Source organism: Leptosomus discolor, chromosome 22, assembly GCF_034619465.1.
Source record: "Leptosomus discolor isolate bLepDis1 chromosome 22, bLepDis1.hap2, whole genome shotgun sequence".
NCBI lineage: Eukaryota > Metazoa > Chordata > Aves > Leptosomiformes > Leptosomidae > Leptosomus > Leptosomus discolor.
In genome coordinates, this window is record NC_141412.1 from 2,450,905 (window position 1) to 2,475,969 (window position 25,065).

Genomic DNA, 25,065 nt, shown 5'->3' on the forward strand with positions numbered 1-25,065 from the left:
ACCAGCTGTGGCCTCAAGTTTCCTGCACCATCTGGTTCAACCCACCTGTGACCACATGGATGTTTCAGTGCCCGCATGCGAGACAGAGGCTTGCTCTAAAGTATAAATTGATGCAGAGGCAGTATGAATGACCAGGGAACTTGGTGTGTGCTTGCATGAGCCCTAGGCTGATGTGAGAGCATAAAAGCTTTGCTCTGCTCTGCTCCCTGCGTTGGAATTAGCAGGACCTTTCCTCTGCCATGCAGAGAGATTCAGGACAATTAAAACCAAAATGAGCTAAGGTATTCTGGTAAAAAGGCATCGTGGATACATGGGCAATAAGTTTGTGGGGAGCTTCTGAGGGGTGGGTGGAGCTTTTCCCCAAGTATGGAACAAAGCATCCCATATTGGTATGGAAACAGATGGTTCTAATCTCAGCAAGAGCAACTGTTTTGTTTTGCACTACCGTGGTACTGTGCTGCCAGACAGCCAGGTAAATGAGACCTAGGCTGACGCCTAGCCACGCACTTCTGGGAACGGATGTCAGGGTTCCACATGTCTCACCCTGCAGGTAAATTACTTCCCTGTGGTCTAAGATGTTATATTATGGAGTAAGCAGATTAGAGGCATACGACCATGTACTGGCGCACATGTAAGAGAGATCTCTATCCCGCTTGGGATCTGTCAGAGACAGCAGCGGTTCTGCCATAACTGAGCCAGAAGGAAGGCAAAGAGAGGCACAAACTGAAGTTCCAGGGGAAAGTCAACTGGCTTTTTATTTCTGAAGGCTTCGTTGCAAATTATAGTATGGACCTGGTTTCCGGAGGAGACTGGCTTAAAAAACAAAGCAATTAAGTCTGATTTCACACACTTAAACAGCAGGATGAGTAGGAAATATAGAGATATGAGTAGGTTATATACCATTATGTTGTTGGGGGAAGAAAAGGGCACACTGGATGCTGAGACGTTTCTGCCTTACTGGTACAGGGTTTGTTCCCTGGCTGGAGCTTCATTTGCAACTCCACTCAAGTGCAGTGCCAGCTTGAAAGCAAGGGCAGAGGCAGAAATTTTTGTTCTATCTGTACCTGTGTGAAAGGAGACTACATAGAAGTCCTGGCAACCTCTTCCATCAGGACACTTTGACTTGGATTAAAATTGGTTTTTAGCAAAATAGGAGGTTTCAAAAGGAATGGTATTATTTCCATATGTTTTACCCGGCTATGAAAATAAAACCCAACACAACAAAAAACCACCAAAGAATAAAAAACTCTCCCAAACTGAAAGTCCAAGAGTGACACAACAATTCATTTGATTAGGTGTGACCTCACCAGAGGGCATTTCTCGTGGGCACCTTCTGAAGGACAATTTCCTGCTTCTTCAGGGGACTATTCTGTAGAAAGCCCTGCATGAACAGAAGGAAAACTAACAGACCTTGCCCTCAGCTGCTATGGTCAGAGGCTTTTGTCCTCCAGGGAGTCTCGCATGGCTGGCCCTGTGCACTGGAAATCGTTCCCTCAGGGTCACGGCACAGTGCACTTCTTCGCAGGAGTGGGGCCCAGAGCTTCCGCTCAGCAAAACCCCAGAGAGTGTCTCAGCTTGAAAGCATGCCCTCCCACGGCAGAAGCGAAGTGACTGGTCGGGGCTTCCCAGCTTTTGGCAGGATTCTACTGAATGGAAGCAGGCCTGCTCTGCAGCCCACCAACCCTTCAGGGATGGGAAATTTCTAATGGGCAGCACCAGCTACTTTCCTCTTACGTGTGATGGTTACCTCACATTGTGTTTTGACAACAAAATGAGCGTATCTTTCATGAAAATGGTGTCTGTTACGAGAGGGTGTGCAAGCAGGTTGAAATTCTGCAGGAGTTTCACATTTAGGTGATGGTTTTGGCTCAGTCAAAATGCTTCGGATACTCAACTCCCGTTGCAGTTCAATGGGACTTCTGCACATAAGGCAGACATGCAGCTATTTAGCTGTTCCACTGACTGCTTGGATTCCCATGCAACTGAGATACATGAATTTGCACCTTTTGAAAATCTCTTCCCAAATGCTTTTAAGTGCATAAAGCCTTTTCTGCCCACAACAGATGTAGGGCTCTATACAGCCTTTCTGAAAGTATCCGATAATGAGACTGAGAGGTGAAACTGCAATATGCTGCACCTTGTGAGTTTTAATTTTGGTAAAACCCCACTGGGAAAGATGGATAGTATGAAAGCTGAGCCCATCCATGCTTTACAAAGCAGGTGTCAGGCTCTATGAATGACCACATCGGCAATTAAATGGAAAGCCTGCATTACTAAAATGGAAAGAGTATTATGGGCTGGGAGGAATTAGGATGTGCGGGTGAGACTTATGGTTAAGACACTTTCTGTCTATCTCAGCTTCCCCTTTCTAATAGGGGTTCTCTTGTTCTGAAACAGATAATTTTTTAGTAGCCCTCACTGCTACATGGCCAATGCATCCAACTCAGATGGAAGATCTTTTTTCTTTTTTTTTTTTTTTAGAATAATCAAATCAGAAGGGTTTCCTAGCTAGCCTTTCATGCTTTTTCCCAAGCGTCTTCAGATCTCCTGTTGATTTTCTTTCTATCCTGGTGGAATAACGCAAAGTTAACATTTTATTTGCCAATCTGCAACACCTTCTTTGTGTCAGAATAGAAGGTAGATTCTGCACAGTGCTCTCCTGACTTATACTCATGTAAATAATCCAGAGGTGTGAAGGAGACCTTTTTTAAAAGTGCAATAGTCAAAAGCATACCATGCCCCCAAGAATAGCATAGGAAGGGTACAAAGGCACAGGGATCTGCTAGAATTCAAGGCTAATTTGATTTGCGGCAATCCTCCAACTACAGATAAACACCTGAAAATAACGATACTGGGCATAATTCTGAAGTATACTACTGTCAAACTAATATGTTTTACTGACTTTGGTAGTCATAGTGCTATGTAAGAGAGCAGAAAGACACCTAGTCAAATGGTGTACTGAGTTGTTGGTAAGCAAGTGAAATATTTAGTTTATTGATTTAATTATGCTCAGAACCCTCCCAAGTTCATTTCCTTATGCTGAGCAATGAACCATCACTTGGCTTTCTTGCTCATGCTCTGAGTTCTGTTTATTGTAGAGCAGATTCTCTGCCCAGATGTTTGCTTAACTAAATCTTTATTGAAACACCCACTCACAGTGCGACAAACAGTATAGACAATAATCCACTCCAGTCCAGCTTTCCTTGTCAGGGTTCTCTATGATAAATAATGGTAACACTTCAAAGGAGACTTGAGATGTGACAGTGCACAAATAGAGCTCCATGTTCAGCCTTTCAAATGGGCCTTGACACGCAAACCTGAAGCCTTGAGACATGGCATTTCAGATGGAAAGGCTATTGACAAGATAATGAAGCAAGCAAGTAGCCAAATGGACTACAGATAAATATTTTCCCAGTTGTTTCATGATTTATTTGGCAATGCTGTAGACATGATTTTGTGTCTGAGTACAGTACGGCATGTTATTCATTCTTGGGGCCTGCCAGAGAATGTATTAGTCACGTCTGTATTAGTCAGTTTAGGCCAGGTACCAGGCACCTGGTAGTTAGTAGCCACCCAAGCCAGTTACTGCCAACACACTAAGATGGCTCTTGATTAAAAAACAACTGATTTTTGTTTCCAAGGGTATGAGTTGCAGATGGGTCACTTCAGAGTGTTTCACTTTTTAACTGATCCGACTGATCAGTCAAAAAGGGACACACCCTGGAGGATGCTGAGGGCTACAGATGAAGATGAAACAAAGAACCTTTCTCCTGAATGTCCCTGTCATGTTATTATCTAGGATCTTGGACAGCTAAATTAATTTCAGTGCTTTTTTTCCCTGCCCTGGACTTACCACAAAGCAGACACAAAGAAAAATCACTCCATTTTTTCACTCTTACTAACATGTTGAGTGAAAGTGTAATCGGCCAGCAAAGATGGACAGGGCTCATCGTCTCTGGTCGTAACTGGGGAACCCTCATTCTGTGATGTACTTTAAGCCTCCCAGATGGATGGCTACGCTTGAGGGAGCACAGAGACCTGAACATATATTACAGTATTTACTGTCTTGCATAAATGGGTACTGGTGCCGTTAGAGTCAAAGCATCCAAGCTCTGGCTGTTGCCACGAGAATGGCTGCAGTTGGACTACCTTTGCAGCACCACCTAAATACCCCTGCAGGGACTGGCAGGTTGTTGTCCTAAGAGCAGTACAAACACAAGAAAGCCAAAAGGAATAAGGACTGTTTCTCTCCTGGTTGTAAAGTTTTGTAAGGTTCTGAGTTTTCAAGGGGGCTCTAACTGCCTAAAGACTGCAGATCCTCCTTTGCAGGGATTTCTAAAACTACTGAAAAGTTCTTTTGACAGTTCTATTAAAACACTTCTCCTTGGGCAGCCAAAACAATTTGGAGATCTACAAATTGGGTGACCCATCACCTTTGTACAGAGATCCTGGCAGAGCTAAGAACTGGACTTAGATTTCCTTGTCTTTCCTTACTGATCCGCCACTATGAATGGTTAGGTGGGCTGGATGTAAATACAAGGGGAGCTGATTAAATAATTCTCATCTGAAGGATTGACTGCCTAGCTGTTAAGAGCTACATTTTATCAAAGTGCTTTTCACAGCGATCCATGATGTACTGTGGAACACTACCAATATCACAAAAGAAGCTGTTTCGGTTCTGATGTCAGCTCTGATCACATGATTTATTTTCACAGCAGCAACAGACACAACATAATATTACTAGCTTTAATGCTCTCAAAAAATAATTTTGAAGGGTTCTGTATATGAAGTCAATGTCAAATGCAGACAACCATGATGAAATATTTATTCCCTCGCTAAATGAGCATTGATGTCTTATTGTAAAAAGGTTTAGATTAGAGTCTAAGCATACAAGTAACGTATGCAAAGCTAGGCCACTTTTTTCTATTTATTAGCCAAAGCTCACTATGTACAATAAAAATGTCAGCAGCTGCCTAATGTAATTTGGTCTTCAAAACCCAAGCCAGAAACTTACTAGTTTGTTAATTTAAATCTAAATTTTTCTTGTTGTTCAAGAGTTACTGTTTGCTTTTTGGTGTTACTGCAAATAAGAAAAACTTTGCTATTGTATTTCTTTCCAATTTTTTATTATACTGGAAGTGAACATAGAAAAGAGAAAAATATTTACACTGTTAACGCTGATCAATTGATAAGCTTATCACATGTCAGTGTGTGAGCAAAGAAACAGTAAATCTTCTGAAGCAGGGACAAGTGTGTCATTTGCTGTTGCAGTCAGGTAGTCGTGCAAACTCTTAAAGATTAGCAGTGTATTTCAAACTGAAAATTGGCCTGATGGGAAATCGTTCTGACTTGTTTGGAAAGATCTGTAGTTCATGTGTGTGTGAAGGCCAGTGGTGCTAATATGAAGTTTAGTGATCTGAAACTTGTCATGCTCCAATACTTGCAGTCTTCCAACAGCTGTTTTGCCATTATCTTCCCTCCAATTTCAGCAATGGTTAAATAAAAATGTAGAGGAGGTTGCATTTTGAAGTTGCTTGGTTTAATTGTTTGTCAATGTCTTGGTCTTGTCTGATCTTTTACTCAGACCAGCATGTCATGGTTTTTATTAACAAGCAGGTATCTCTAAAAAGACTGTATCTGCATATAGATACTGTATTGACAAAAATCTGGGGATGACAAATACTGTGCAAAACTGGGACACTGTTGACTATCGCACTAGATGCTGCAAACATCTCTCAGCTAGGTTCTCCAAAGCACAAACAACTGAAGGCCAGGGTTTATAGGATTACCACACAACACATTAGTCTGCTCAGCGTTTTGCTCACCTTGGGCAAGTGGTCTTGTGAGGCATGTTCCTGAAGCTCTTGTCAGCCCATGAGCTGTGGTTGGAGCTGCTCCCCGAAAGCAGACAGCAAGATTCCCCTTGGCTACGCCTGCTATGTTCAGCACAACTTGGACTCATACTCTGCAGGAAAAATTACACTTTTTCCTAGGTGCAAACCAATTAGTAGAGGGATAACCAATGGAGAGAGACGAGTGTGTTGACCTTAACAGCACTACTAACAGATTTGTCAGATCTTCATCCAGAGTCCACTGAAACTGGCAATCTTCAAGCTTGTCTGTTCAGTCTGGACACTTTCAGGCTGAGTTGCAAAGCACCCTGGAATCAAACAACATTATGGGCATTCTTCTGTTGTCAGTTGATACTTAGAGCTAGTCAGACCGCTGCATTTGGTACCTTTCCATTAGCTGTTGTGTTATCCAGCCACTTTGAAGACTTCTGAGTAATCTTTCAAGGTTTGTGCTAGGCTTTTGCCGACATTCAATAGATACAGTAAGTGATAACATTGAAAGGAGCCTGAGCATATGCACACACCATGGATTTGTAAGGCAGCCTGACGAAAGCATTGCAATGAGCTAAGATATATTTACAAGTAGAAACTACTGCAAAACTTCCTGCTGGTTGGATTAGATTCCTTCTTTCTTGAATTCTGATGCTTCACACTGCTCCAACTTCAGAGAGGAGTTGCAAATCAAGATCCAGCATATGGCTGTTCTGTGGTCCTTGAATTGTATGAGAGGAACTAGAACACAATGGGCACTTGAGCACTGGAGTACATGTTCTGCTGTTCCTTTTATTTGTTTGAATGGAATTTGGGCATGTAGGTCTTGCTGCATTTGCAGCACATGACGTAAAAATACAATTGAAACTTGGTCCAAGGCAGGCTTCATAGGTTATTAAGATAACCCTGGTATAAGGAGTTGGAGACTACTTCTTTTACAAGGATGTTGTAATTGTCACTATTTCTCAAAATTGTTTTATTTTTAAATGATCATATTTCTTTTGCTTTATGAGGATTTGTACACTGAAGCCAAAGATCATTTTGCTGTGGTTTGTCTGTAATGCTCAGACCCGGTACACACTTGAAGAGTGGAAAAGCAGCTGTGCTAGCATTATTTTTATTTCTGGAGGTCGGCTTGGGGGAACTGAAATATGTTCTGCAGACCTTGGTGGGTTTTTTTCTTTTTTTTTTTTTTTTTGGTTACTCTGCTTACACCGGAAACTCTGAATAGGTATATTTGTCAGCTTTTACAGTAAATTTTTTCTTTCCCATCCCCCAAACCTGGAGCCAGAAACTGCCAACCTTCCCCACCCTAATTCTGTAAGGAGGCACTTTGACATCAATGTGATGACTCAGGGATAAGATAATACTCAAAAAGTACAGTTCTGCCTCTCATGCGATCTATAGCAGAGCTTGTATTTGCTTTGGTGGAGTTGATGTTTTCATGCAGTACAAAGAACAGCAGCAATGTCTGACTCTGAAGAGCTTTTCAGTAAAGTACAAATAAATAATTTCCAAATGTAAATAAATCTCTTGTAGGATCAAGAAACCACTTTTGTGATAGTCTTGGTATCAGACCTCCTGTCTAGTATTCGGCTCCTTCTGGAAGTTCTCAGTACAGCTCATACCACAGCACTTGATTAGCACTATCTATTGTTTGCACTCAGATAAATTAATAGTAATTAAGTTTAAAAAGCAAAATGTGAACGGTATCAAAAGCCCTTGTGGATGCTTGTATGGAGAATTAAAGTGACCTTAATTCTCATTTAACCACATTTCCAAAGCTATAGGATTCATGAGAATGCAAGTAACTCAATTCAAAGTCTCACAAAGAATATCCACAGAAAGCAAAGGTAAATCAGGCAAAGCCTGAAAAATTGTCTTTTCTTCAGTTACTATTTTAAAGGAAAGTATTTTCCCAATACGCATAAAGGTAACAAAGACAACAGTTCAGCGCATAAATGTAGTGCTGTCTGGTACCAAGAGTATTTATAATGGCAATCAAGTTTTCACGATTAAATGGTGCACAATGAGTCAGAGTTAATGGTAAAGCAAAGTTGAAGGGAAAGAAGTATTTAATTTTTTTAAAAAGAAAATAAAGCAGAAATGTTTATTCTGTCGAATATTTTTTGAGGGTGACTTACAATGTCTGTATTTAGACTTTGTTTTTCTTCCCACAGAAAGGTGTAGCAGAAACATCTCAGTGTGCATATAATTGCATGTAACTTGGAGAGATGATCAGAAGTCAAATGATTCATCTTGTTCTGTCATGTGAAGCACAGAATGTGAATCTGAATAAATGCTTCCTGGGTGGAATAATATTTTAAGTTTAAGATTTGGGCTGAATAGACACCTATACTTCGTAAAACCAAAGGATAGTTGTGATCTTTAGAAATGGAAACTTATCAATTAGCATATTTACAAATCTAAGTGCAGTAAAATGGGACAGGTAGCCACTACTGCTATCGGTGGCTTTACAAATATCGGGCCTCGCTGAGCTTTGATATCCTATGGTTTCCTTCTGCTATCAATTGCCTCCAAATGCTTAATATAAAACATGGGTTGATAACACCTGCTTATGAAGAACTGTGCTTCCTCTACTTTCACCTGTCGTAAGGCTTTGTGATAGGCCTTTCAGCTGGCCATGAGCTTAACTTTTCAAAATGGATCAGAGTTTATGGGTATAAGCTCTTTGATCTGTTGTCAATATAACTGTCCGGAAAGCTGTCACGTCCCGGCTCACTGAGTTATAAACCTCCTGGCCAGGCTATGAGCAACGCTCTATTTGGAACAGAAGCATGACTCTGGTCCCGGATGGCACTTAAGTATACCTACCTGTTCTTAAAAGCTATGAGGTATGCATGTCAAACTAGTGATGAGTTAATGTGCTTTCCAAATGAGGATGCTTTTCTAATTTGGTTTGCATTTATAGCTTGCATCTAAGTACAGAATGTAATGTATTTCGCTTGAATATCTAATCTCTACTTTTTTATGTATCTACCCGGCCAGCAATTATGTTATGTCATACGTGAGATGCCTACTAACCAATACGTATTATATGCCTGTTGGATATACTCAGTCTGATTTGCCCTTCAGGTGGGTGTAAGTAGCTGCACTGAAGATCAGTGGTACTGAAGCAACATAAAGCAAATATACACAAGTGAAGTCAGCAGGAATAAAATAAACACGCTGTTTTTGTCAGAAGCCTAAAGAAAACAGAATTTCAGGCTCAGGGATTAATGAGAAAAAGAAGTAGAACATCACAATTAACACACTGAAACCTCACTGAAGGCAGCAGAATGAAAGGTTTCGTCTAGAGACATTTTGAGGAAAACCAGCATTTGTTGCTTCTCTGTTTTTGTTTCTTGTCTACTTAGTTTGCAAGTTTTGAAGATGGATGCCCTTTTTCACCTTCCTTCAGAGTGTGTGGCTCACCACTACTGCTCTCGTTCCACACGTGTATAAAATATATCCCTACAGGGAGGTGGAGGTCTGTTGATAGCTGTTGTTTTAGGAATGGAGTACTATCCCCTGCGTAACAGCAGCGATCCCTTTTCCTATACTACATCTTCTCTGGCTTTCATAAATGTCTAGGGCAGTATGCCTATTTGTTCAGCAGAACATATTCATTACACCCTGTGCCCCGTAGGACAAGGCTTCTGCAGACCATAAAAACACCTGCCAGTGCAGCAGGGAAACCACCAGCTCTGGCTTCCAACCATCCTGGCTGCGAGGCCTGCACAAGTTGTGAATTATGTATGAATGCTCTTTTGTGGGGAAAAAGGTGGGTGAGTTTCTGGGTATTTCTGTAGCTATTTAACAACTGGAGGGAATTGCAAGCATACTTTGTAATTTGCAAGCATTTCGGGTTAGATTGTCCTCATGATCCATCTATGTGATCATAGCATCCAAACAGTGAAGGTAGAGAGGGGGCCTGTGCCATCTGACATCAGGCATGGGCCAAAAGACATCATTAGCTAAGGAAGAAAATGTCTGAGTCCAGACTCCAGCATCGTTGACTAGCACAGCCCGCAGACAAGCAGGCTGCCATAGGGATTTTGGGTCTGCGCAAATGGCAGGAAAGGAAAATACGTCACCTTCATTTTCTTCTTTTTTCTCAGCTTCTGCTCCAGAACAGCAGCCACAGCCTCGCCCCTATCAAGGTGTCCGTGTCAAAGAGCCAGTGAAGGAGCTATTGAAAAGGAAAAGGGGAAACGTTCATAATGCCAGTGCAACGGCAGCTACAACGGTAGGAGAAAAAACAAACACAGGCAGAAAATTCTTCCTCAGTAGCTAAATGATTGACCAGGCCTGGCAGCAGCTGGCAATACTTTGGCAATGGAAGAAATCTTTGCATCTCTAAAGGATTTTGAAGGCAATGCAGCTTCATGTTACCCGGAGATGCCATTAAACATATCTTTACTTTAGGTGGAGTGCCTTTAGCATGCTGAGCACCTTCAATCACCATTGACTTAATGGAAGGATGAAAATGCTTTGCACTTGGCAGGATCTAATTCCTAGGAAAGGAAAGAGCCTTGGAAGTTAAACAGCTTATTCAAGAGGAGAGAGAGAGGAAAAAAAAAAAAAAAAAAGAAAAAAAAAAAGAGATCAGCCAGAGCCGTCCTTGGCTATCTGCTTCTTAGTTTCAGCTTACCTCTACCTATACTCCCAGGAGGAAGCAGATTGACTGGGTCCTGTCTGAAGAGGAATTCCCTCTGCAGCACAAGGTTTAAATACTGTTTAAGGCCCCCTTGAGCTGAAGGGACATGTGGACTTTGGCTAGGCCCATGAACAGGGTTGGGGTTATGTGTACTGCCTTCTAAGCTCAGTTCTCCTGGCCCTTCTATAGAGGCAGGTGGGAACATTCAGGCACTGACACTGATGCAGTGGCTGATAATCAACTGATAATAGCTAATATGCTCTGTCCTTCAGTGCTTCTTAGAGGACATTGAATTGTAATGCTTATGATCTTAATTCGTGGATATTTTTCTTCTCTCTTCTAGGTTGTTTTGCCCCATCAGCCGCTTCCTTCCTACTCACCAATGGGTAATGTTTCCCTGACTTTCTAAGCATTTGTCAGCCCTGCTGCAGGGAAGGCTATGCTGAACTGGGCTTTAATCCTCTCCTGTTTTTCAGGCCAGCCTTGCATTGATATGGATGTTGCTGCCTCTGCTTTGCCTGTCACAGACGAAGGAGCACTCGGTTCCAGCTGGATCTCCCAGCCCTCTCCCACGTCCCTACAGCCTTTAACTCAGTGGACCACTTACCCTGATTATGTGTCACATGAAGCAGTCAGCTGTCCATACACAGCAGATATGTATGTTCAGCCTATGTGTCCCAGTTATACACTGGTTGGACCTTCATCTGTTTTGACTTATACTTCTCAACCGCTGATCACCAATTTTGCAGTAAGTCAAAAATACGTAGTTATAAATGACAGCAAAATCCCCAACTTCTTCACGTGGAAAGAGCCATGGGGAGTGACAGATGTAATTAGTATAATTTATTCAGTTACTAAAATGTTGTGTGTCTTTGCATCCGTGCCACGTAGTTGTTCTGGCACTGGCCCTGTTTATACTGTGCTGGACATTAGTATGGTTTGAGCAGGATGAAAAACTGCAGTTGTACTGAAATCAGACATATTTCACTGCCGTTTCCCCAGCTCTCTGCACTCCTCCAGACTTTCCACATTATTAACACATATACTGTTCTTTGCTGTTGTCCTGGGAAATGAGTCATCTCTCATCAAGTCAGCAGCAGGGCTGCCATTGCTCTGAGTTTGTTCAAGTCTGTGAACAGTTATTTACAGCAGGAGAATACCTTTTGCAGTTCAAGGGTAATAATGGGGATTGTTACATTTACTGTTGTCATCACTTCCAACTTGAGGAGCTGTTCTTTAGCTTGGATCTGGAATACCCGAAGAAGTAGAATTAAAGTAATTCAGTGAGTGGATGCACGTTATATGCAATAAATGCAGTTGTCTGGACGAGTACTCAGGACACAGTCCCACCAGAGATCTGAGCAGTATCCAGGAGATTCTTCACTATTTAATTCCAAACTTAAAAAAAAAAGGCAAATGGAATTCCAGGAGACACATCCACCAGGTGATGCAGGAGGAATGACCTGGCAACACATTTGTCAAAACCTGCTATTTAAAGAACAAAGAGCAAGGCCAAAATAGTAAAATATTTGGGTTCAGCCTGAACAAAATCTGTTTGGTTGCCCCAAGATGATTAGTTCTTCCTTACAAAAGGGCTGAGAATTCTGTTTCGGTTGAAATCAAGCAGCTTATTTTCCTTTTAATGTTTCAGTTCAGTTGCTGAAACTGACACACCAAATCAGCAAAGGCCAGTGCCTGTGGCCTGTAGCCTTCACTGGTGAGGAAGGACTAACGTTTCAAATGTGGCTCTGCCTTGGCTGACAGGGGCCGGTCAGGATGGACTATTGCAGAGACCAGAATAAACTGCCTTCAGCCTTGTGGCAGCAAAGTTTTGCCCGTGCGTTCAACTTGCAAGAGGGACTGTCAAAGGCAGCAGATTTCAGCACAGGGTGTAACTGTCTCATGGGCTTACAGTGAGGGTAGGAGTGGGAACAGAAAGCTAGAGGGAACTTGACATGAGTGTGAGCAGCAAGCACCTGGGACACCCACAGCCACCGCTCTCATGGGAGCCAGCGTGGGAAAAGTGTCACACTCAGTATAACACTTTACCCAGAGAGACAGGAAAAGGGATGTTAAAAGTGAGACAGAGCATCCTTGGTCTGTTGTATTGTGTCCTTCCCTGGCACCACCTGGCCAATTGTTTTATTTTGTTTTAATTCTATTTTAACAGCCCCGAAGCACCACGCCTGCTGTAGTGCCTCAGCTCGAGGTGACAGACCAGCAGTCGCCTCTCACATACTTCCCATGGGCACAGCCCCTCTCTGCACTGCCAGCCTCCACTTTGCAGTACCAGCCAGCTTCTTCCACGCTTTCGGGGCCGCAGTTTGTACCCTTGCCAATCTCCATTCCTGAACCAGCCCCCCAGGAGCTGGAGGATGCCAGACGAGTCATTGGCACACTGCCCATTGAGAAGCTGCTTCTAGAAGATGAAGACAATGATACGTATGTTTTAAACCATGCTCTCTCTGTTGAAGGGCTTTAAGTTGCATAGCTGGGGCCTGATCCTCGCCTACTCAATACTCCACCTGGCACCACAGGGCGTTTTGAGTACAGAGGAAAAGCAGGCTGGGGGGTGGGGTGGGAACTTGTGATTTTGGTGTCCACCTCTAGCACACCATGACTTGCGTGTTGTGTGAAACTTGCTTTGTCCTGAGGCCTAGCACAAGATTTCTCTGCTGTTACAGTTCCTGCTACCTCTCCCAGGCAGGCTTTTGATACTGCATAGTTCTTGTGCCCAGCCTCAGCACGAGGTGACTTTCATCCTCAGACGCGGGGCATCGTCTCATATTGACATACTATAGTCTAGCTGTGGCCAACTGTAGCATTTGGTGAGGGTACACTTGCCTCCAAATATTGGCAGGACCTAGTTCAATAGGACTGCTTTCTAAAGCTCAGTGTGAATGCCCTGTGTACGTGTCTTTGCCCTGCCTGTGGAGGAACCTCTACTTGATCTAGGCCACTAGAAAACATTTTTGGGACCTAAACTGACATTTTTCTTTTCTAAATTGAACTGCTCCTTTGAAAAATAAGAAAAGGTAAAGTGTAGTTTTGTTCTACTGGTGCAGGCAGGCGCATTAGTGCGAAGACAAAAAAAGTCAATACAGCTGAACTAAACACCAGTGCAGTTAGACATCCCTATTTACGGAGCAACACAAAGCAGCCTAGATGAAACATTTGAGTTCACACAAAGCTGTAACTTGGAGGTGTCACCTTGGTTGCTGCTGGAAAACAGATGTGTAAGTGTGGGACAGTGTTTTGGAGTCACGGTCTTTTCAGCTGCAGAATGTTTTTGGACTCTAAAATAGCCACATTCGAGGTGGGGGGGCTGATTTTGCAGCTGGCTGGTAATGCTGCCTGTTCTACCAATGGACGGATCCTGGTCTCACTGAAGTCACTGGGAGTTTTGCCTGAGTCAGGATTTCAAGACTGGCCCAGTATCAGATCATCATTGAGAAGACAGGGTCTTTCAAAATCTGGACTTCAGACTTAACAAGGAATTCATGGCATTACTATTAGCTGGCAATACTTTCATTTGTTCTGTAGCATTTGAGTGCAAAGTTGGTGATGTCATGCTGAGCCAGGGAACCTTAGTGACCTCTCTTGTGCCTTACTGCTATGGAAAGTTTCTCTGTGCTGTAGTCTCCCAGGCCCACAGGTGCACACATTTTCTTTATAGCTTTCTGATTTGCTTTCCTGGAGAATGAGTAGCTTTAGTTTTTTCCTCTGATGTAACTGTAAATATTATTGTTGGTGTTGAGGAGTGCCATGCCACAGGCAAATACATTTGCAGGACATATATCCCCTTCTAACTCTGTTTATTGTTTTCTTAATCTGCAAGGGACTCTTGGCTGGTGAACAAAATTTCTCTGGGTTTTTCTGCTTTCTACAGCCCAGGATCCTTAGGAGATTTTATTATTTGCAAGACTAACTGCAAAATAATTTATTGCACTGTTTATTACCTGGTGTCCAGCACTCCAGTTGCCACCCAGGCAATATTTCAAGCGACCTTACAGTTTATGCCTGAGTGAGGTTTGCAAGCTCAGGTTGAAAGTCTTGAGGACGTTCAAAGCATATCTTGTTATTTAATATTAACAAATCCGGAAGACATAAGCAATGTAAGTGATTCTAAAGTTGTTTGAAATTAGCAGTAGTTCAGGTATATTGAAATGAGTGGCTTATATTTGCAGAAAAACCCAGCAAAGAAATTAATTAGAAGGAGCTTAGTTCACCACTGCTTACTCCAGTTTTATAAGCACAATGGTAGGTAAAACTGGGATAATGCAGTTGTGAATCAAGCCTGTGGTTGCTAAGATTGCTTTTAAATTTCTTTCATTCCAATGTATGTAAATTCTGTGTGTGAATATAAAACAATAATGAACTGTTTCAGAATTTCTTTCTGGGTTGTTCTGGTTAGAAAAAGACTAAATCTTCAATAAAGATCTACAGTAACTTTCATATGCCTAGAGTGTTTTATTTCCTATCCAAAAGGGTAACCCAGCATTGGTTTAGCAATCAATTACTTCAATAACATATGTACAGGCTGGAACCACAGATTAGCTGTTAGATTTTCTGCTAATTTTGCACATCAAGGCAGACTAAGGAGGAACTCCATGGTCCAAATATGGCCCGAAGGCCTTACTCACAAAAGCACTCCTGCAGTTCAGATGTTAGTTCAGTCACAGTTCTTCTCTATTGTCATCCCTGGGGATGTGTGGGTGTGCAGCCGCAGCTAATGCTGAGCTCGTTTGAAAATCAGACTAGCATAAAGTTGGATTTCTACTTCCTGAAATTCCAAGGTGTGACTCTGGGGTGCAAAATTACCTGAGGAAAGAGACCACTGCCTACCACCTTCTGACTAAAAAGCATCAAATGATGCTATCTGGACCAAAACAAACCCAAGGGCTTGTACTGCCTGTAAGATGGTCTCCTCCTGTTCGAAGGTGAAGTGCAAAGCTACCTGTGCATGCCTGGCACCCTTGCAAATAGGATCTGGGGGAATGGAAGTGGCTAGTAGCTCTGTGTAATTCTCTCCAGGTCCAGCCATAGAGCCAGGCGACCAAAGTGAAGCAGTGAAGTGTTCTCCCTGTTGCTCAGGGTCATGTCACCAGCAAGCCCATAACTGCTATGGGTTGTGACAACTCTGTCTTATGCACAAGACAAGGACTCGGTCCCTCTCACCAGCAGTCTTGACAAAGAAGTAGAGTTTCACCACCTGTTTACAAATATACTGTTTAGGAGAGGCTGTTTGTTACCCTGGATGGTGAGATATCACTAATGTAAATAAGGACCTATCACCCCAACAAGTGATACATGCATCTGATATAGTACGCTGGGCCCCAACGCTAGGTTTTGTGGAGGACTTAGATACCTTCCAGTACAAGGGCAAATCTCACCTGAAAGAAAGTGCTGAAGCGGAAAGGAGACAGCATGTCAAAGCTCAGGATTGCTGAGGGCTCTTGAAGGCTGCAGTTATTTTGAGGTAGGAAGCCCTTTCCATGGGAGTGGGTGCATTCAAGGTCAAGCCCTTTGGGGCTTACGGCATGGTTTTGTGGAACACTGGGTATAAAACCCCAAAGTGGCTATGCTACCCTGTAAAACTGTTTGCTACCAGGGTGGTTCATGGCCAAGCAGTGATCAGTGTCTTTATTTACTGTCTTAGAATTCTACATATTTATGCAGCTAAAGGTATGAGGGCGTATACATTGGCAGCTGCAGAGCGCATGAAATTGCTGCGAAGACTTGATGCCAAGGAACACAGAGGAAAGGTAATACAGACCACTTTCTCCTGCAAACAGTGGTGTTTGGGATGGGCATGGCCTTTGCATGACTGAGAGCAACTGATGCCCTGAAAAATCCAGCTCTGTGTCTCTGTTATTGCAAAGGAAGCCTTGGGCATTGATATGCCTTGATTAGGTGCCTCTGGCAGGATCCTGAAATTAGATGGGATGAGAACTTTTTCCTTTTTCAGCCCGTGGTTCTAAGACAACACTGGTCCAGGAAAATATGTGTATTTTGGCAGTAGTCTCTGAAGCCAAAGGTTTTATGAACAACAGATTTATTTGAGGACTGATGCACTTGGCATAAACAGTGTTTCAAAAATGCTGGACTTTGCTTGTCATCTAAATCAGGGCCAAAGAACACTAGAGGAAGTTCAGCAGGAGCTGGGAAATGCTCCCCATCTCGTGATGCCATGGGTCCTAATATCTGGGTTTCAAAATCTGCCTGTGAGCTTTGGTTCACGCACCACAATCCTTGGGATTCTAGATGCCATTCAGCCCAGACTGCCTTTCCCTATTCCTTGTTTTATGATAGCACCTGCTTCTAGACTCTCACATTTTATCTGCTGTGCTGCTATTTTCAGACTCCTCTGCTGGTGGCCGTCACTGCCAAGCAGCCAGCTATTGTCTATGATTTGATCCAGACAGGAGCAGATGTCAATGCTGTAGACAACAAAGGGCAGTCGGCTTTACATCTTGCTGCAACGTATGGGTATACTGAAGTTCTTCAGGTAGGGAAAACTTTTATGGTTTTAATTGCTAGCAATATAAACCTACCATAAAGTTTCAATATTGGTGTCTTTAAATAGCTGTCTCAGAAGGCAAGATGTCAGTAAGCAATGAAGACTGACCAAAGTCTCCTTTTCCATTGTGTTAGGAATCAGCTTCCCAGATTATCCGTGTTTTAGGATTATGCTTGCAGCAAACAACAGCCTCCTGTTTCTGAGGAAATGGCTTTAGTGTATCTATCAGGGAAAATAAATTCTTTCTGGAGATCATAGCTTTAAATCTGTTGATGGCAGGCCAGGTAGAGTGGGCTCACTCTGGCTTGAGCCCCCAGTGTTGTACCAGTTCCTGTGCTGAAGGGGGTTCCCCAGAGGCTGCAGGCAGCTGTGGGGTGTGAGGAGAGGGAGCAATAATAACAGTGTGACACCCCTTCCCTGATGTCAGTGTCACACAGATGGGAGTAACAAATTATATCCAGACTCAAGCCAGCTGAAGAGAGAGCAGATGTGGCCCTGCAGACAGAGCCAGCACAAGCATGGCCTTCAAAATGAGACATATTTTTCAGACTTCATACAAAACCAAGATCCATCGAGGAGATTTTCCAGGGTGTGAGAGAAACTAGGTGCTCCTGTATGGCCAGAATCTACTAGAGCTTCCATGCCTTATACGACCACATCTTCACTTCCCTATTGCTTCACAGATCTTCCTGTAAATAGGGTCTATATCTAAGTTGTGTGCGAGCCAGACTCTAGCAGCCCCGAAGAGCAAATTAGCACATTAGAAAAGGCACTGTGGGAATTTTTGGTATGGATTACATAGAGATAAGCACACGGGAACATGTCTCTTAAATGCTTAGCTATTGGCCATAAAATGGAATTAATAAGACACACCCGCCGTGATTCGTGTCAGGACTGAATATAGGCAGCTTCAATGCAGAGTTTCATTGCAGCAGCATGGCTGCTGATGAGTTAACCTGAGGGTAGGGCACAGGATCCTCTGAGGATGAGGCGTGTGTTAGTGGAAGTGCCAGGGGGTACCTGGCATGCTGGCAGTCTGTCTCCAGGATTCATTAGCTCTGCCTTGCACACGCCCTGGATTAAGTCATGAGCAGGCAGTTAATGTGTAACATTGCGAGTTCTTTGGAAAACAGGTGTTTCATTCAGTGAGGCAAAGTGTTTTACATCCAGATGGTTCCAACAAAGCCTCCCAGAGTGCCTTGGTTTTGGCTTTTGGTTTGGTTTGTTTTTTTCCCTTGACATAAAAAGGGAAAATGTACACAGGTTTACTTCTTAGTGTGGTCAAAGCCATGAACTGCTTTACAGTTTGTTTGTTTGTTGTTTTTTTTTTATTTTAATTATTTTTTCTAATGGATTAAACACCTAATCGCTAATCATCAGGCAGCTCAGAGCTACTTGTCAATATTTGATCTGTATGTATTATCGTTATGAAAAGATCACAAGCCCTAACTGTTTCAGATAAGCTTTCAGCAGAAGGATTTTGTCCCACGCCTTGTCCAACTTGACAAGGTTCTGAATAAGTCACTGCACTGCAAAAATTCTCAGCTAAGATGCTGTAATGTGAACAACTTGCTTTATTCAAAATGCATTATCTGTAATACTATAAACAGGGAGCTACATGGCTGCATCACATCAAATCTATAATTTTCTGAAGTTAAAGAGTTTAAAATTTTTTACTGTCTGCTAAATCCAAGCAATGCTTATCTCCAGACCGCTATTTCTTGCCGTTTATAGGCTCTGCATCCTCATTGCTGCTGCCATTGCAACAAGGTGTGGTTTTAACTTGTCACACTGCTGCACATCTGCTGCACATTAAAAAGAAACAGTAAATAAATCCAGTCTGAGAATTTCCAGTGTCAGCAAACTTTTAGGTAACAAAGTTTGGCTGTACATGTTAAGGAGAGATTTTCATTTATCCTTGCTAAGAATAACTCAGAATAAATATGAATTGGTGTTACTGGTGCTTTTGTTTAATCCATGGTGAAAGCAAGGAGGCTAGCACTCTTGAGCTAGGGGTAGTGACTTAATTTTATGGTTCTGAACTGAGAATATAATGGGATACTGTACTTAGGCGGGGTTTAGGAAACTAGGGAACATGATCATCCTGTGTAACCCTGAATGTCCCTGCTAGGAAGTAGATTCACAACACTGAAATTTAGTGTCAAATAAGGGCTTAGTCTGTAGCTAAATAATAATAATCTGATTGTTTGTTTTTAAATTTTGTTAGTCTTGACTGATTTTTGGCTTGAACAGTATTCTGCTGAACTAAATTTTCCAATTCTCTATTGCTTCTAGGTTATACTGTCACTAGGTTTCCCTCTTGATTTAGAAATGAAGGATTTTGAAGGTAAAACCCATTCTACAAATATTTTGTAATGCTATTAAAAAAAATGAAAAACTATATTGGCTATTTCATTGACTGAAGCTCATTGGTGTTTGGAGGTGTGCTAGGAGGCCAGAATGCCCTCAGAAAGTGCCTGGGGGAGGGTTGTTGCTGTTCACCCAAATGCCACTTAATTTAACAGGTGCTCATGCTTCAGTGGTGATTCAATGCACACTGGGAACTGAGCACATGCTGGAGTGCCCCATAAATGTCTATACAACCAAGATGGTACCTTTGAAAGCAGAGAAGGGCTTGTGCCTTAACACATGTGCAGAGATGCATACGCTCTCCCTGCCAGCCCTCTCTTCCTCTCTGTACATCGATATCATTGTTGGGATTGTCATGGTCCTCCCATACTTGGTTTTCCAGGCCATACCCCACTCCACTGTGCTGTTGTGGCCCACAACGCCCTGCTCCGGGAGCAGGGTTGCCAGACATTGACGGAGGAGCAGCAGAGAGATCTTCAGCACCAGAGCAAAGAGCTGGAGTCCTGTATCCACCTCCTGGTGCAGACAGGAGCCTCCATCTACAGCCGGGTAAGGGATCGGCTCAGTTATCCATATGCTGTTTGTTTGTATGGGAACTCTCTCTTGCCCTGCCTGATGCTTCTGCAATGCTGAAACTATGGAATTGGAGAAGGAATGAAATGCTAACGGAAGGACCAAGCCTGTTCCCCTTTCAAGTGACTGGTTGCAGAGTAAGTTGCTGCCTGTTGGAGTTACCTTCTCGTAGCCTGAAGCAAGCCCTGGACAGTAAGAGGGCCACTTAAGAAGGGAAGGCTGTGCTCCACATCAGCTGCAGAGCTGGCCTGGACTTTTTTCCAATGGTTTTATATAATATCTTCAGGTTGGCCTGCAGAATGTTTCTTATTTTATTTGTTTTTTCCATTTTTAAATAGGATGTGAAAAGCAACAAGACAGTTCTTCATTATACAGTCCAGGATGGGAACATCTCCCTGCTCAGATACTTCTTGGAGCTGAATGCTTTCAAGTCCAAGGACTTTGTCAACAATAAGGTGAGTCAGGCCATGTGTGGACAGGATTGGTGCGCACAGCTACAGGCAGAGATGCTGAGAGCAGTGTGAGAGCTGCTCTGTGGTGGGAGGTTGCATGCAAACAGAGGCATTAGGAGATCTGTGGGGTCCTGCAGAAACCAGTTAGCCTCTTCCCACACACGTCTTTTTCGGGAGGGAAAGAGCACCAGTTTGTGAATCTGAACTTTGGAGGATTTTTAACCTGAAACTGCATTATCCAGTAAATAGACACTTCTGAAAAGCAGTGCCTGGCTTGAACCCTGAGTTGTGTCATGAAAGACAGGCCCCTCTCCCAGCAGGCAGAAGCTGACAGAATGAGAAAGTGAGATAACCAGAGAAGAAGAAGGACATGGGAAGCAGTTACTTGAGAAGGAACACGAACTTTCTTACTTTATGCTGGAGATTGAGAAAACAGATCTGCAGTGATGCAATGGTCCGCTCTTGGCAGCGACGTAATACTGAAAGACAGCAGTTTAGGGCAGCTGTGTATCAAGTAATCTCTCCCGTCAAACACGCCATCCGTAGGAAGGATGAAGCTCCTATTTCAACTAAGGGAGATGGTGACTCTGCCTTAAACGTTGTTTGCGAGTCTTCTGGCTCTGTTTGTGCCTGGGCATAAACTAGTTATTGTGATGGCTGCCTGCAAGTTTGAGCCTGGAGAATCAAAATACTCACAGGGCCCACCAAGGCCCAACAGCTGCCAGGAGCAGTAACAGAAAATAGACACGTGCTACAGACAGTAAACCAGTGGCTGACGTTTCTAGGCTGGTGAAGCATGGGGAAACCAGCTCTCTGAAGCGAGGCAGCATCCTTGCTGAGCATGCAGGAGCCTAGGCACTGTGGCAAGTAGACTACCTCTGACTCTGGGGACTCAAGACCCTGCTTTAGGCACTCTATACAACCCTGTTTACTGAGCTGAACTTTTGCTAACGTTAGTTCCTCAGTGCAGGGATTCTAGAGGCACAGCTGTTCCTAGGTTGCACAAAGCAAGCTAGAAACCTTCCCAGTGCTGCTGTTGTGTCACCAATCCCCTTGCTGACCTATACTTCACCTCAGAGCAGATACCAAGCAGTGACACTATCTTGCAGATGTATCAGCTTCACCCATCCTCCTAAGCAAAAATCCTGACATTCCTGTGCCTTAGCTGAGGCATCGCTCTGCACCATCAGCCAGAGCTTTGGCTCCTGACTAGCTGCCACCTCCTGGCAGGACTAAGCGAGTGACTCTGGGTGCTTCTGCAGAAGGGTACCCTTGGGCAGGAAAGGACAGAAGGAGAGGAGGACAAGGCTAGGGCTCCCTCCTTTGAGAAGGTCAGTGCATTAGCTTTTCATTTCAACAGTTTCAGCCTCTTAGCCTTGCTTTGTACTCCCCAGAGCATCCACATGCTTGTGTCCATCAGAAAGGAACTGAACGTTTTCTATCAACTCAGTTGCTCACTTGCAAAGCAGATACTAGGCAGCCTCCTGGTTTTTTCCTCTGCAGATTTCTGTTGGATTGGAGGAAACATGTTTTGCTTCCTGTGTGTGGGTAATAACACAGAGTCTCTGTCTGTCTGTACAGTGAAGGGCCTTATACTGAATTTTCATGACATTCTTTCTGTATCTTTTAAGGCCCATTAGGCAGGTGCTAGCTTGTCCATGGGAGTCTGCTGTTGTCTCTTGATCACAATCATGAGGGCTTCTTACTCTGATAGGATCACTTGGAGTCTTCAGTCTTGTTGGTGAGCTGTCTGAGACAGTGAGAAATACAATGACAAGGTTGTCTGATACTCATCCTGGCTTTTCAGCTCTTCCAAGTATGAAGGAGACAAGAAAATAGAGATGCTGGAGTCCGTGTTTTGAGTTCACTGGCTCACACACACCTTGCTGTGGTTGTCTCATTCCAAATCTGTTTCCTTGTGGATTTCACAAAGAGAAAAGTATTGAGGCCTTTGAGGTATTTTTCACCTGAAGGATTCCTAGAGCCTACATATTGGTGCTCTGGACCATTGTCTTGCATAAGCCCTATTAAATTTAATGGGAGGCTTCAAGATCAGGCATCACCAGATTGCCTTGTTTTCTTAGCCTCGTACCTGGATTTGGAAGATACCAAGTGCTCCTGCCACAAAGATGCAGAAAACAAATGCAGATGTTTCCATTTTAACAAGAAGTCCTATAAAGAGCTTGTAACTATCCCTTGATTCTATGGGATAATAAAATTGACAAGGATCTGCTTGTTCAGGACATGTAAAAAATGCCTTGTCTGAGAATAGCTGTTAAGAATTTGTTATTTTGTTTTGTGCTTCAGTGTCCCTTGTGTCTCAGTGATAAATAGGACCTGAGAATCATATGTGTTCCTTTTAACTACTGGAATAGTAATAAACGTTGCAATTTGCGTCCGACCATTCCAGGTTCATGACAAATGCACGTCTGTTTCAGAGAGAAAAAATATACAGCTGCCTAAATGAGACTTCTTGCAGACTAAAAATACCTTGTCTTATGCATTTTCTTATTAGGCTTTTCTCATTTAAAACCGTTAACCAGTCATACCTGACTAGGCAGGGGCACAGATTTCTACACGGTCTGGTGATACCAGAGCTTTTCTGCCACAAACTGCAGCATGCTCAGTCCTGCGCCCTCCCGTGGCTTCACAACACATTTTGTGTATTGTTTCTGTGCCAATCCTGTTACTGAAAAAGCTGGAGTCAATTATGCTTAAGAAGGCCCTTGACCTCGGGACTCTGCTTAATGACAGCACCATGAAAATAAAGCCAAGCACTACCTTTAGCTCTCCAGGAAGGAACCAGGAGAAGGTTTGGAGCCTGGCATGATTTATTTTGTCTGCTGTGGAGCCAAGCCCCCCGCAGCCCTGTTTGGTCCACAGTACACAAAGTCACTGAGGGACACGGGCTGCTGGACCTCTATCTCAGCTGGACCACCAGGACCGCTTGGTACCTTTCAAAGCACCTCTTTTTAAGGCCATGAGTTTGGTGACCTGGAAGGGCTCTCAGAGTCAAAGATGCCTGGTATCCAAGAGGTCAATCTGAGACTCGTGTATAATGTAAAAACTATTGGGTCTGGCTTTCATTTGTATCAAAGCCTCTTTGCAACTTTCTGGCACTTGCAATTGATTGTAAAAGGTAGTAGTGGAAATGTGTGGAGCACAACTGGGTCTGCTGTTGTTGTTACTTGCATAGCCCATGTGTGATGAGTAACAGCATAATGTGTTTTCTGTCCTTTAGGCTGCCTTAAATGTGTCCCAGTGAAATAGTTCCTATTGTTTCTCCTGGATAAATATGCATGTTACATGGCCTCGATCCTTCTCTTTTTCAAATAACTCACCAGGTCTCTCCTTACACAAGGGTACAATTTAGCAGGGGTTTGCAGAGTGATTAGGAGTGTTGCTGATACAGAACTATCTGTTAGCTGTACTCAGAGCATCCAAGTCCCATGATTTGTAGTGCTCTATCAGAGAGAAAAATCTAATCCACAAGTTGCCTGCATGAGCAGCCATACATGGGAGAAACAGAGCAGGGATATTCCCTCACCTCCCGGTAAGCAATCGTGTGAATCTTCTTCAGCTCTTGTTTCACAGGTCTTCATTTCTAGGACAATTCTGAGTAGGTGGCACAACTTATCAGGAGGTTTCTCTTTTTTTTTTTTTTTCCTCTCCTTTTTCTTTCGCTGCATTAGGCACATGGCAACACAGCTCTGCATATGGCAGCTGCATTGCCTCACGACAAGAACCAGAAAGAAATCATCCAGCTGCTCCTTGACCATGGGGCAGATCCAAGCATCCGAAACTTAGACAATGATCAGCCCGTCCACATGGCTCCTTCTGGAAAAGCTGGGGATCAGGTACATGATCCATGTGCTGCTACTTCCTAACACATCTGTGCATACCACAGCTGTCTGTCCTTACCAGGGAAACAGTGAGGACAAGTCGTATGACGTAGGACTGATGTTGCAGGGGTGTAGGCTTGTGGGTTCCCAGGTTCAGTAGATCCATAATCGAGGAACACAAAGCAAACATTAGCTGGTACTCCAAATACATCTGGGGGGAGGTATCAATGTGCAGTTCTTTCAAAATGGCAGCAAATCTCAAGGGGTGATCTGGTTTCATGCCTACAGCTGTGAAAAGGCTCCTGGAGCTCACTGTAGTCTCTAATATGTTTATATGTGTATTTAGTTACACACATACACATAGAGAAGTGTGTGTATGTATGTATTGGGGTTTCTGCATGCACAGTGTCAGACGGTACGTTATGAACTTACACATTTTTTGGCAGGTTAGGCATTTGCTGAAGAAAGGGAAAGTTGCATCTGCGTTCATTTCCTGTCACCAAAATGCCAGATCCTAGGTTGCCTGCAATTTCTGGAGTGGCTTCAACTTCAGCTTGCTGATTGCACAAGGCCTCTTAGAAAAACTGTGAGGATGGTTAACCAACATGTCCCTGCTCTTAGAGTCTTTAAACCAGGGTGGGATGACAGCGTTTCTCAACCTGTAGACCATGTAAGATTTCAGAAGATGAGCTTTCAAATGGCTGAAAACGCTATTTTGTTAACATAGAATGCCGATAAACCTCAAGCATTGTTTTCAAGCAAGGAGGCAAGAAAGCAAATGGCTGTTACATAAATAAGCAAATGT

At 43.3% G+C, this 25,065-nt stretch overlaps 2 protein-coding genes across 3 annotated transcripts; both read left to right on the forward strand.

Annotated features, from left to right (window-relative positions):
* Positions 1–615: 615 nt before the first annotated feature.
* On the forward strand, positions 616–12,985 carry POU2AF1 (POU class 2 homeobox associating factor 1). 2 transcript variants are annotated; one of them, XM_086476948.1, is made up of 5 exons: positions 616–631; positions 9,965–10,092; positions 10,847–10,889; positions 10,980–11,251; positions 12,674–12,985. In XM_086476948.1, exons 1-5 carry the CDS (start codon positions 616–618, stop codon positions 12,983–12,985), a joined length of 771 nt encoding a protein of 256 aa, XP_086333074.1. The 2 variants fall into 2 exon arrangements, with proteins under 2 accessions (XP_086333074.1, XP_009952243.1); XM_009953941.1 differs by lacking the exon at positions 616–631 and adding an exon at positions 2,519–2,534.
* NFKBID (NFKB inhibitor delta) lies at positions 12,917–24,778 on the forward strand. Its single transcript, XM_009953942.2, has 8 exons — positions 12,917–12,945; positions 16,163–16,268; positions 16,865–17,011; positions 19,319–19,370; positions 19,776–19,942; positions 20,305–20,421; positions 24,111–24,275; positions 24,707–24,778. The coding sequence occupies exons 2-8, from the start codon at positions 16,191–16,193 to the stop codon at positions 24,776–24,778; spliced, it is 798 nt and encodes a 265-aa protein (XP_009952244.2). The 5' UTR covers positions 12,917–12,945; positions 16,163–16,190.
* The last annotated feature ends 287 nt before the right edge of the window (positions 24,779–25,065 follow it).

Excerpts from the sequence above, each read along its gene's own strand:
- NFKBID (XM_009953942.2), top strand. The coding sequence starts at position 16,191 with ATGAGGGCGTATACATTGGCAGCTGCAGAGCGCATGAAATTGCTGCGA. Across the intron at positions 19,371-19,775 it reads AGAAATGAAGGATTTTGAAG|GCCATACCCCACTCCACTGT; the intron begins GTAAAACCCATT and ends TTGGTTTTCCAG. Across the intron at positions 24,276-24,706 it reads CTGGAAAAGCTGGGGATCAG|GTTAGGCATTTGCTGAAGAA; the intron begins GTACATGATCCA and ends ATTTTTTGGCAG.
- POU2AF1 (XM_086476948.1), top strand. Across the intron at positions 10,093-10,846 it reads GTGCAACGGCAGCTACAACG|GTTGTTTTGCCCCATCAGCC; the intron begins GTAGGAGAAAAA and ends TCTCTCTTCTAG. Across the intron at positions 11,252-12,673 it reads CGCTGATCACCAATTTTGCA|CCCCGAAGCACCACGCCTGC; the intron begins GTAAGTCAAAAA and ends CTATTTTAACAG.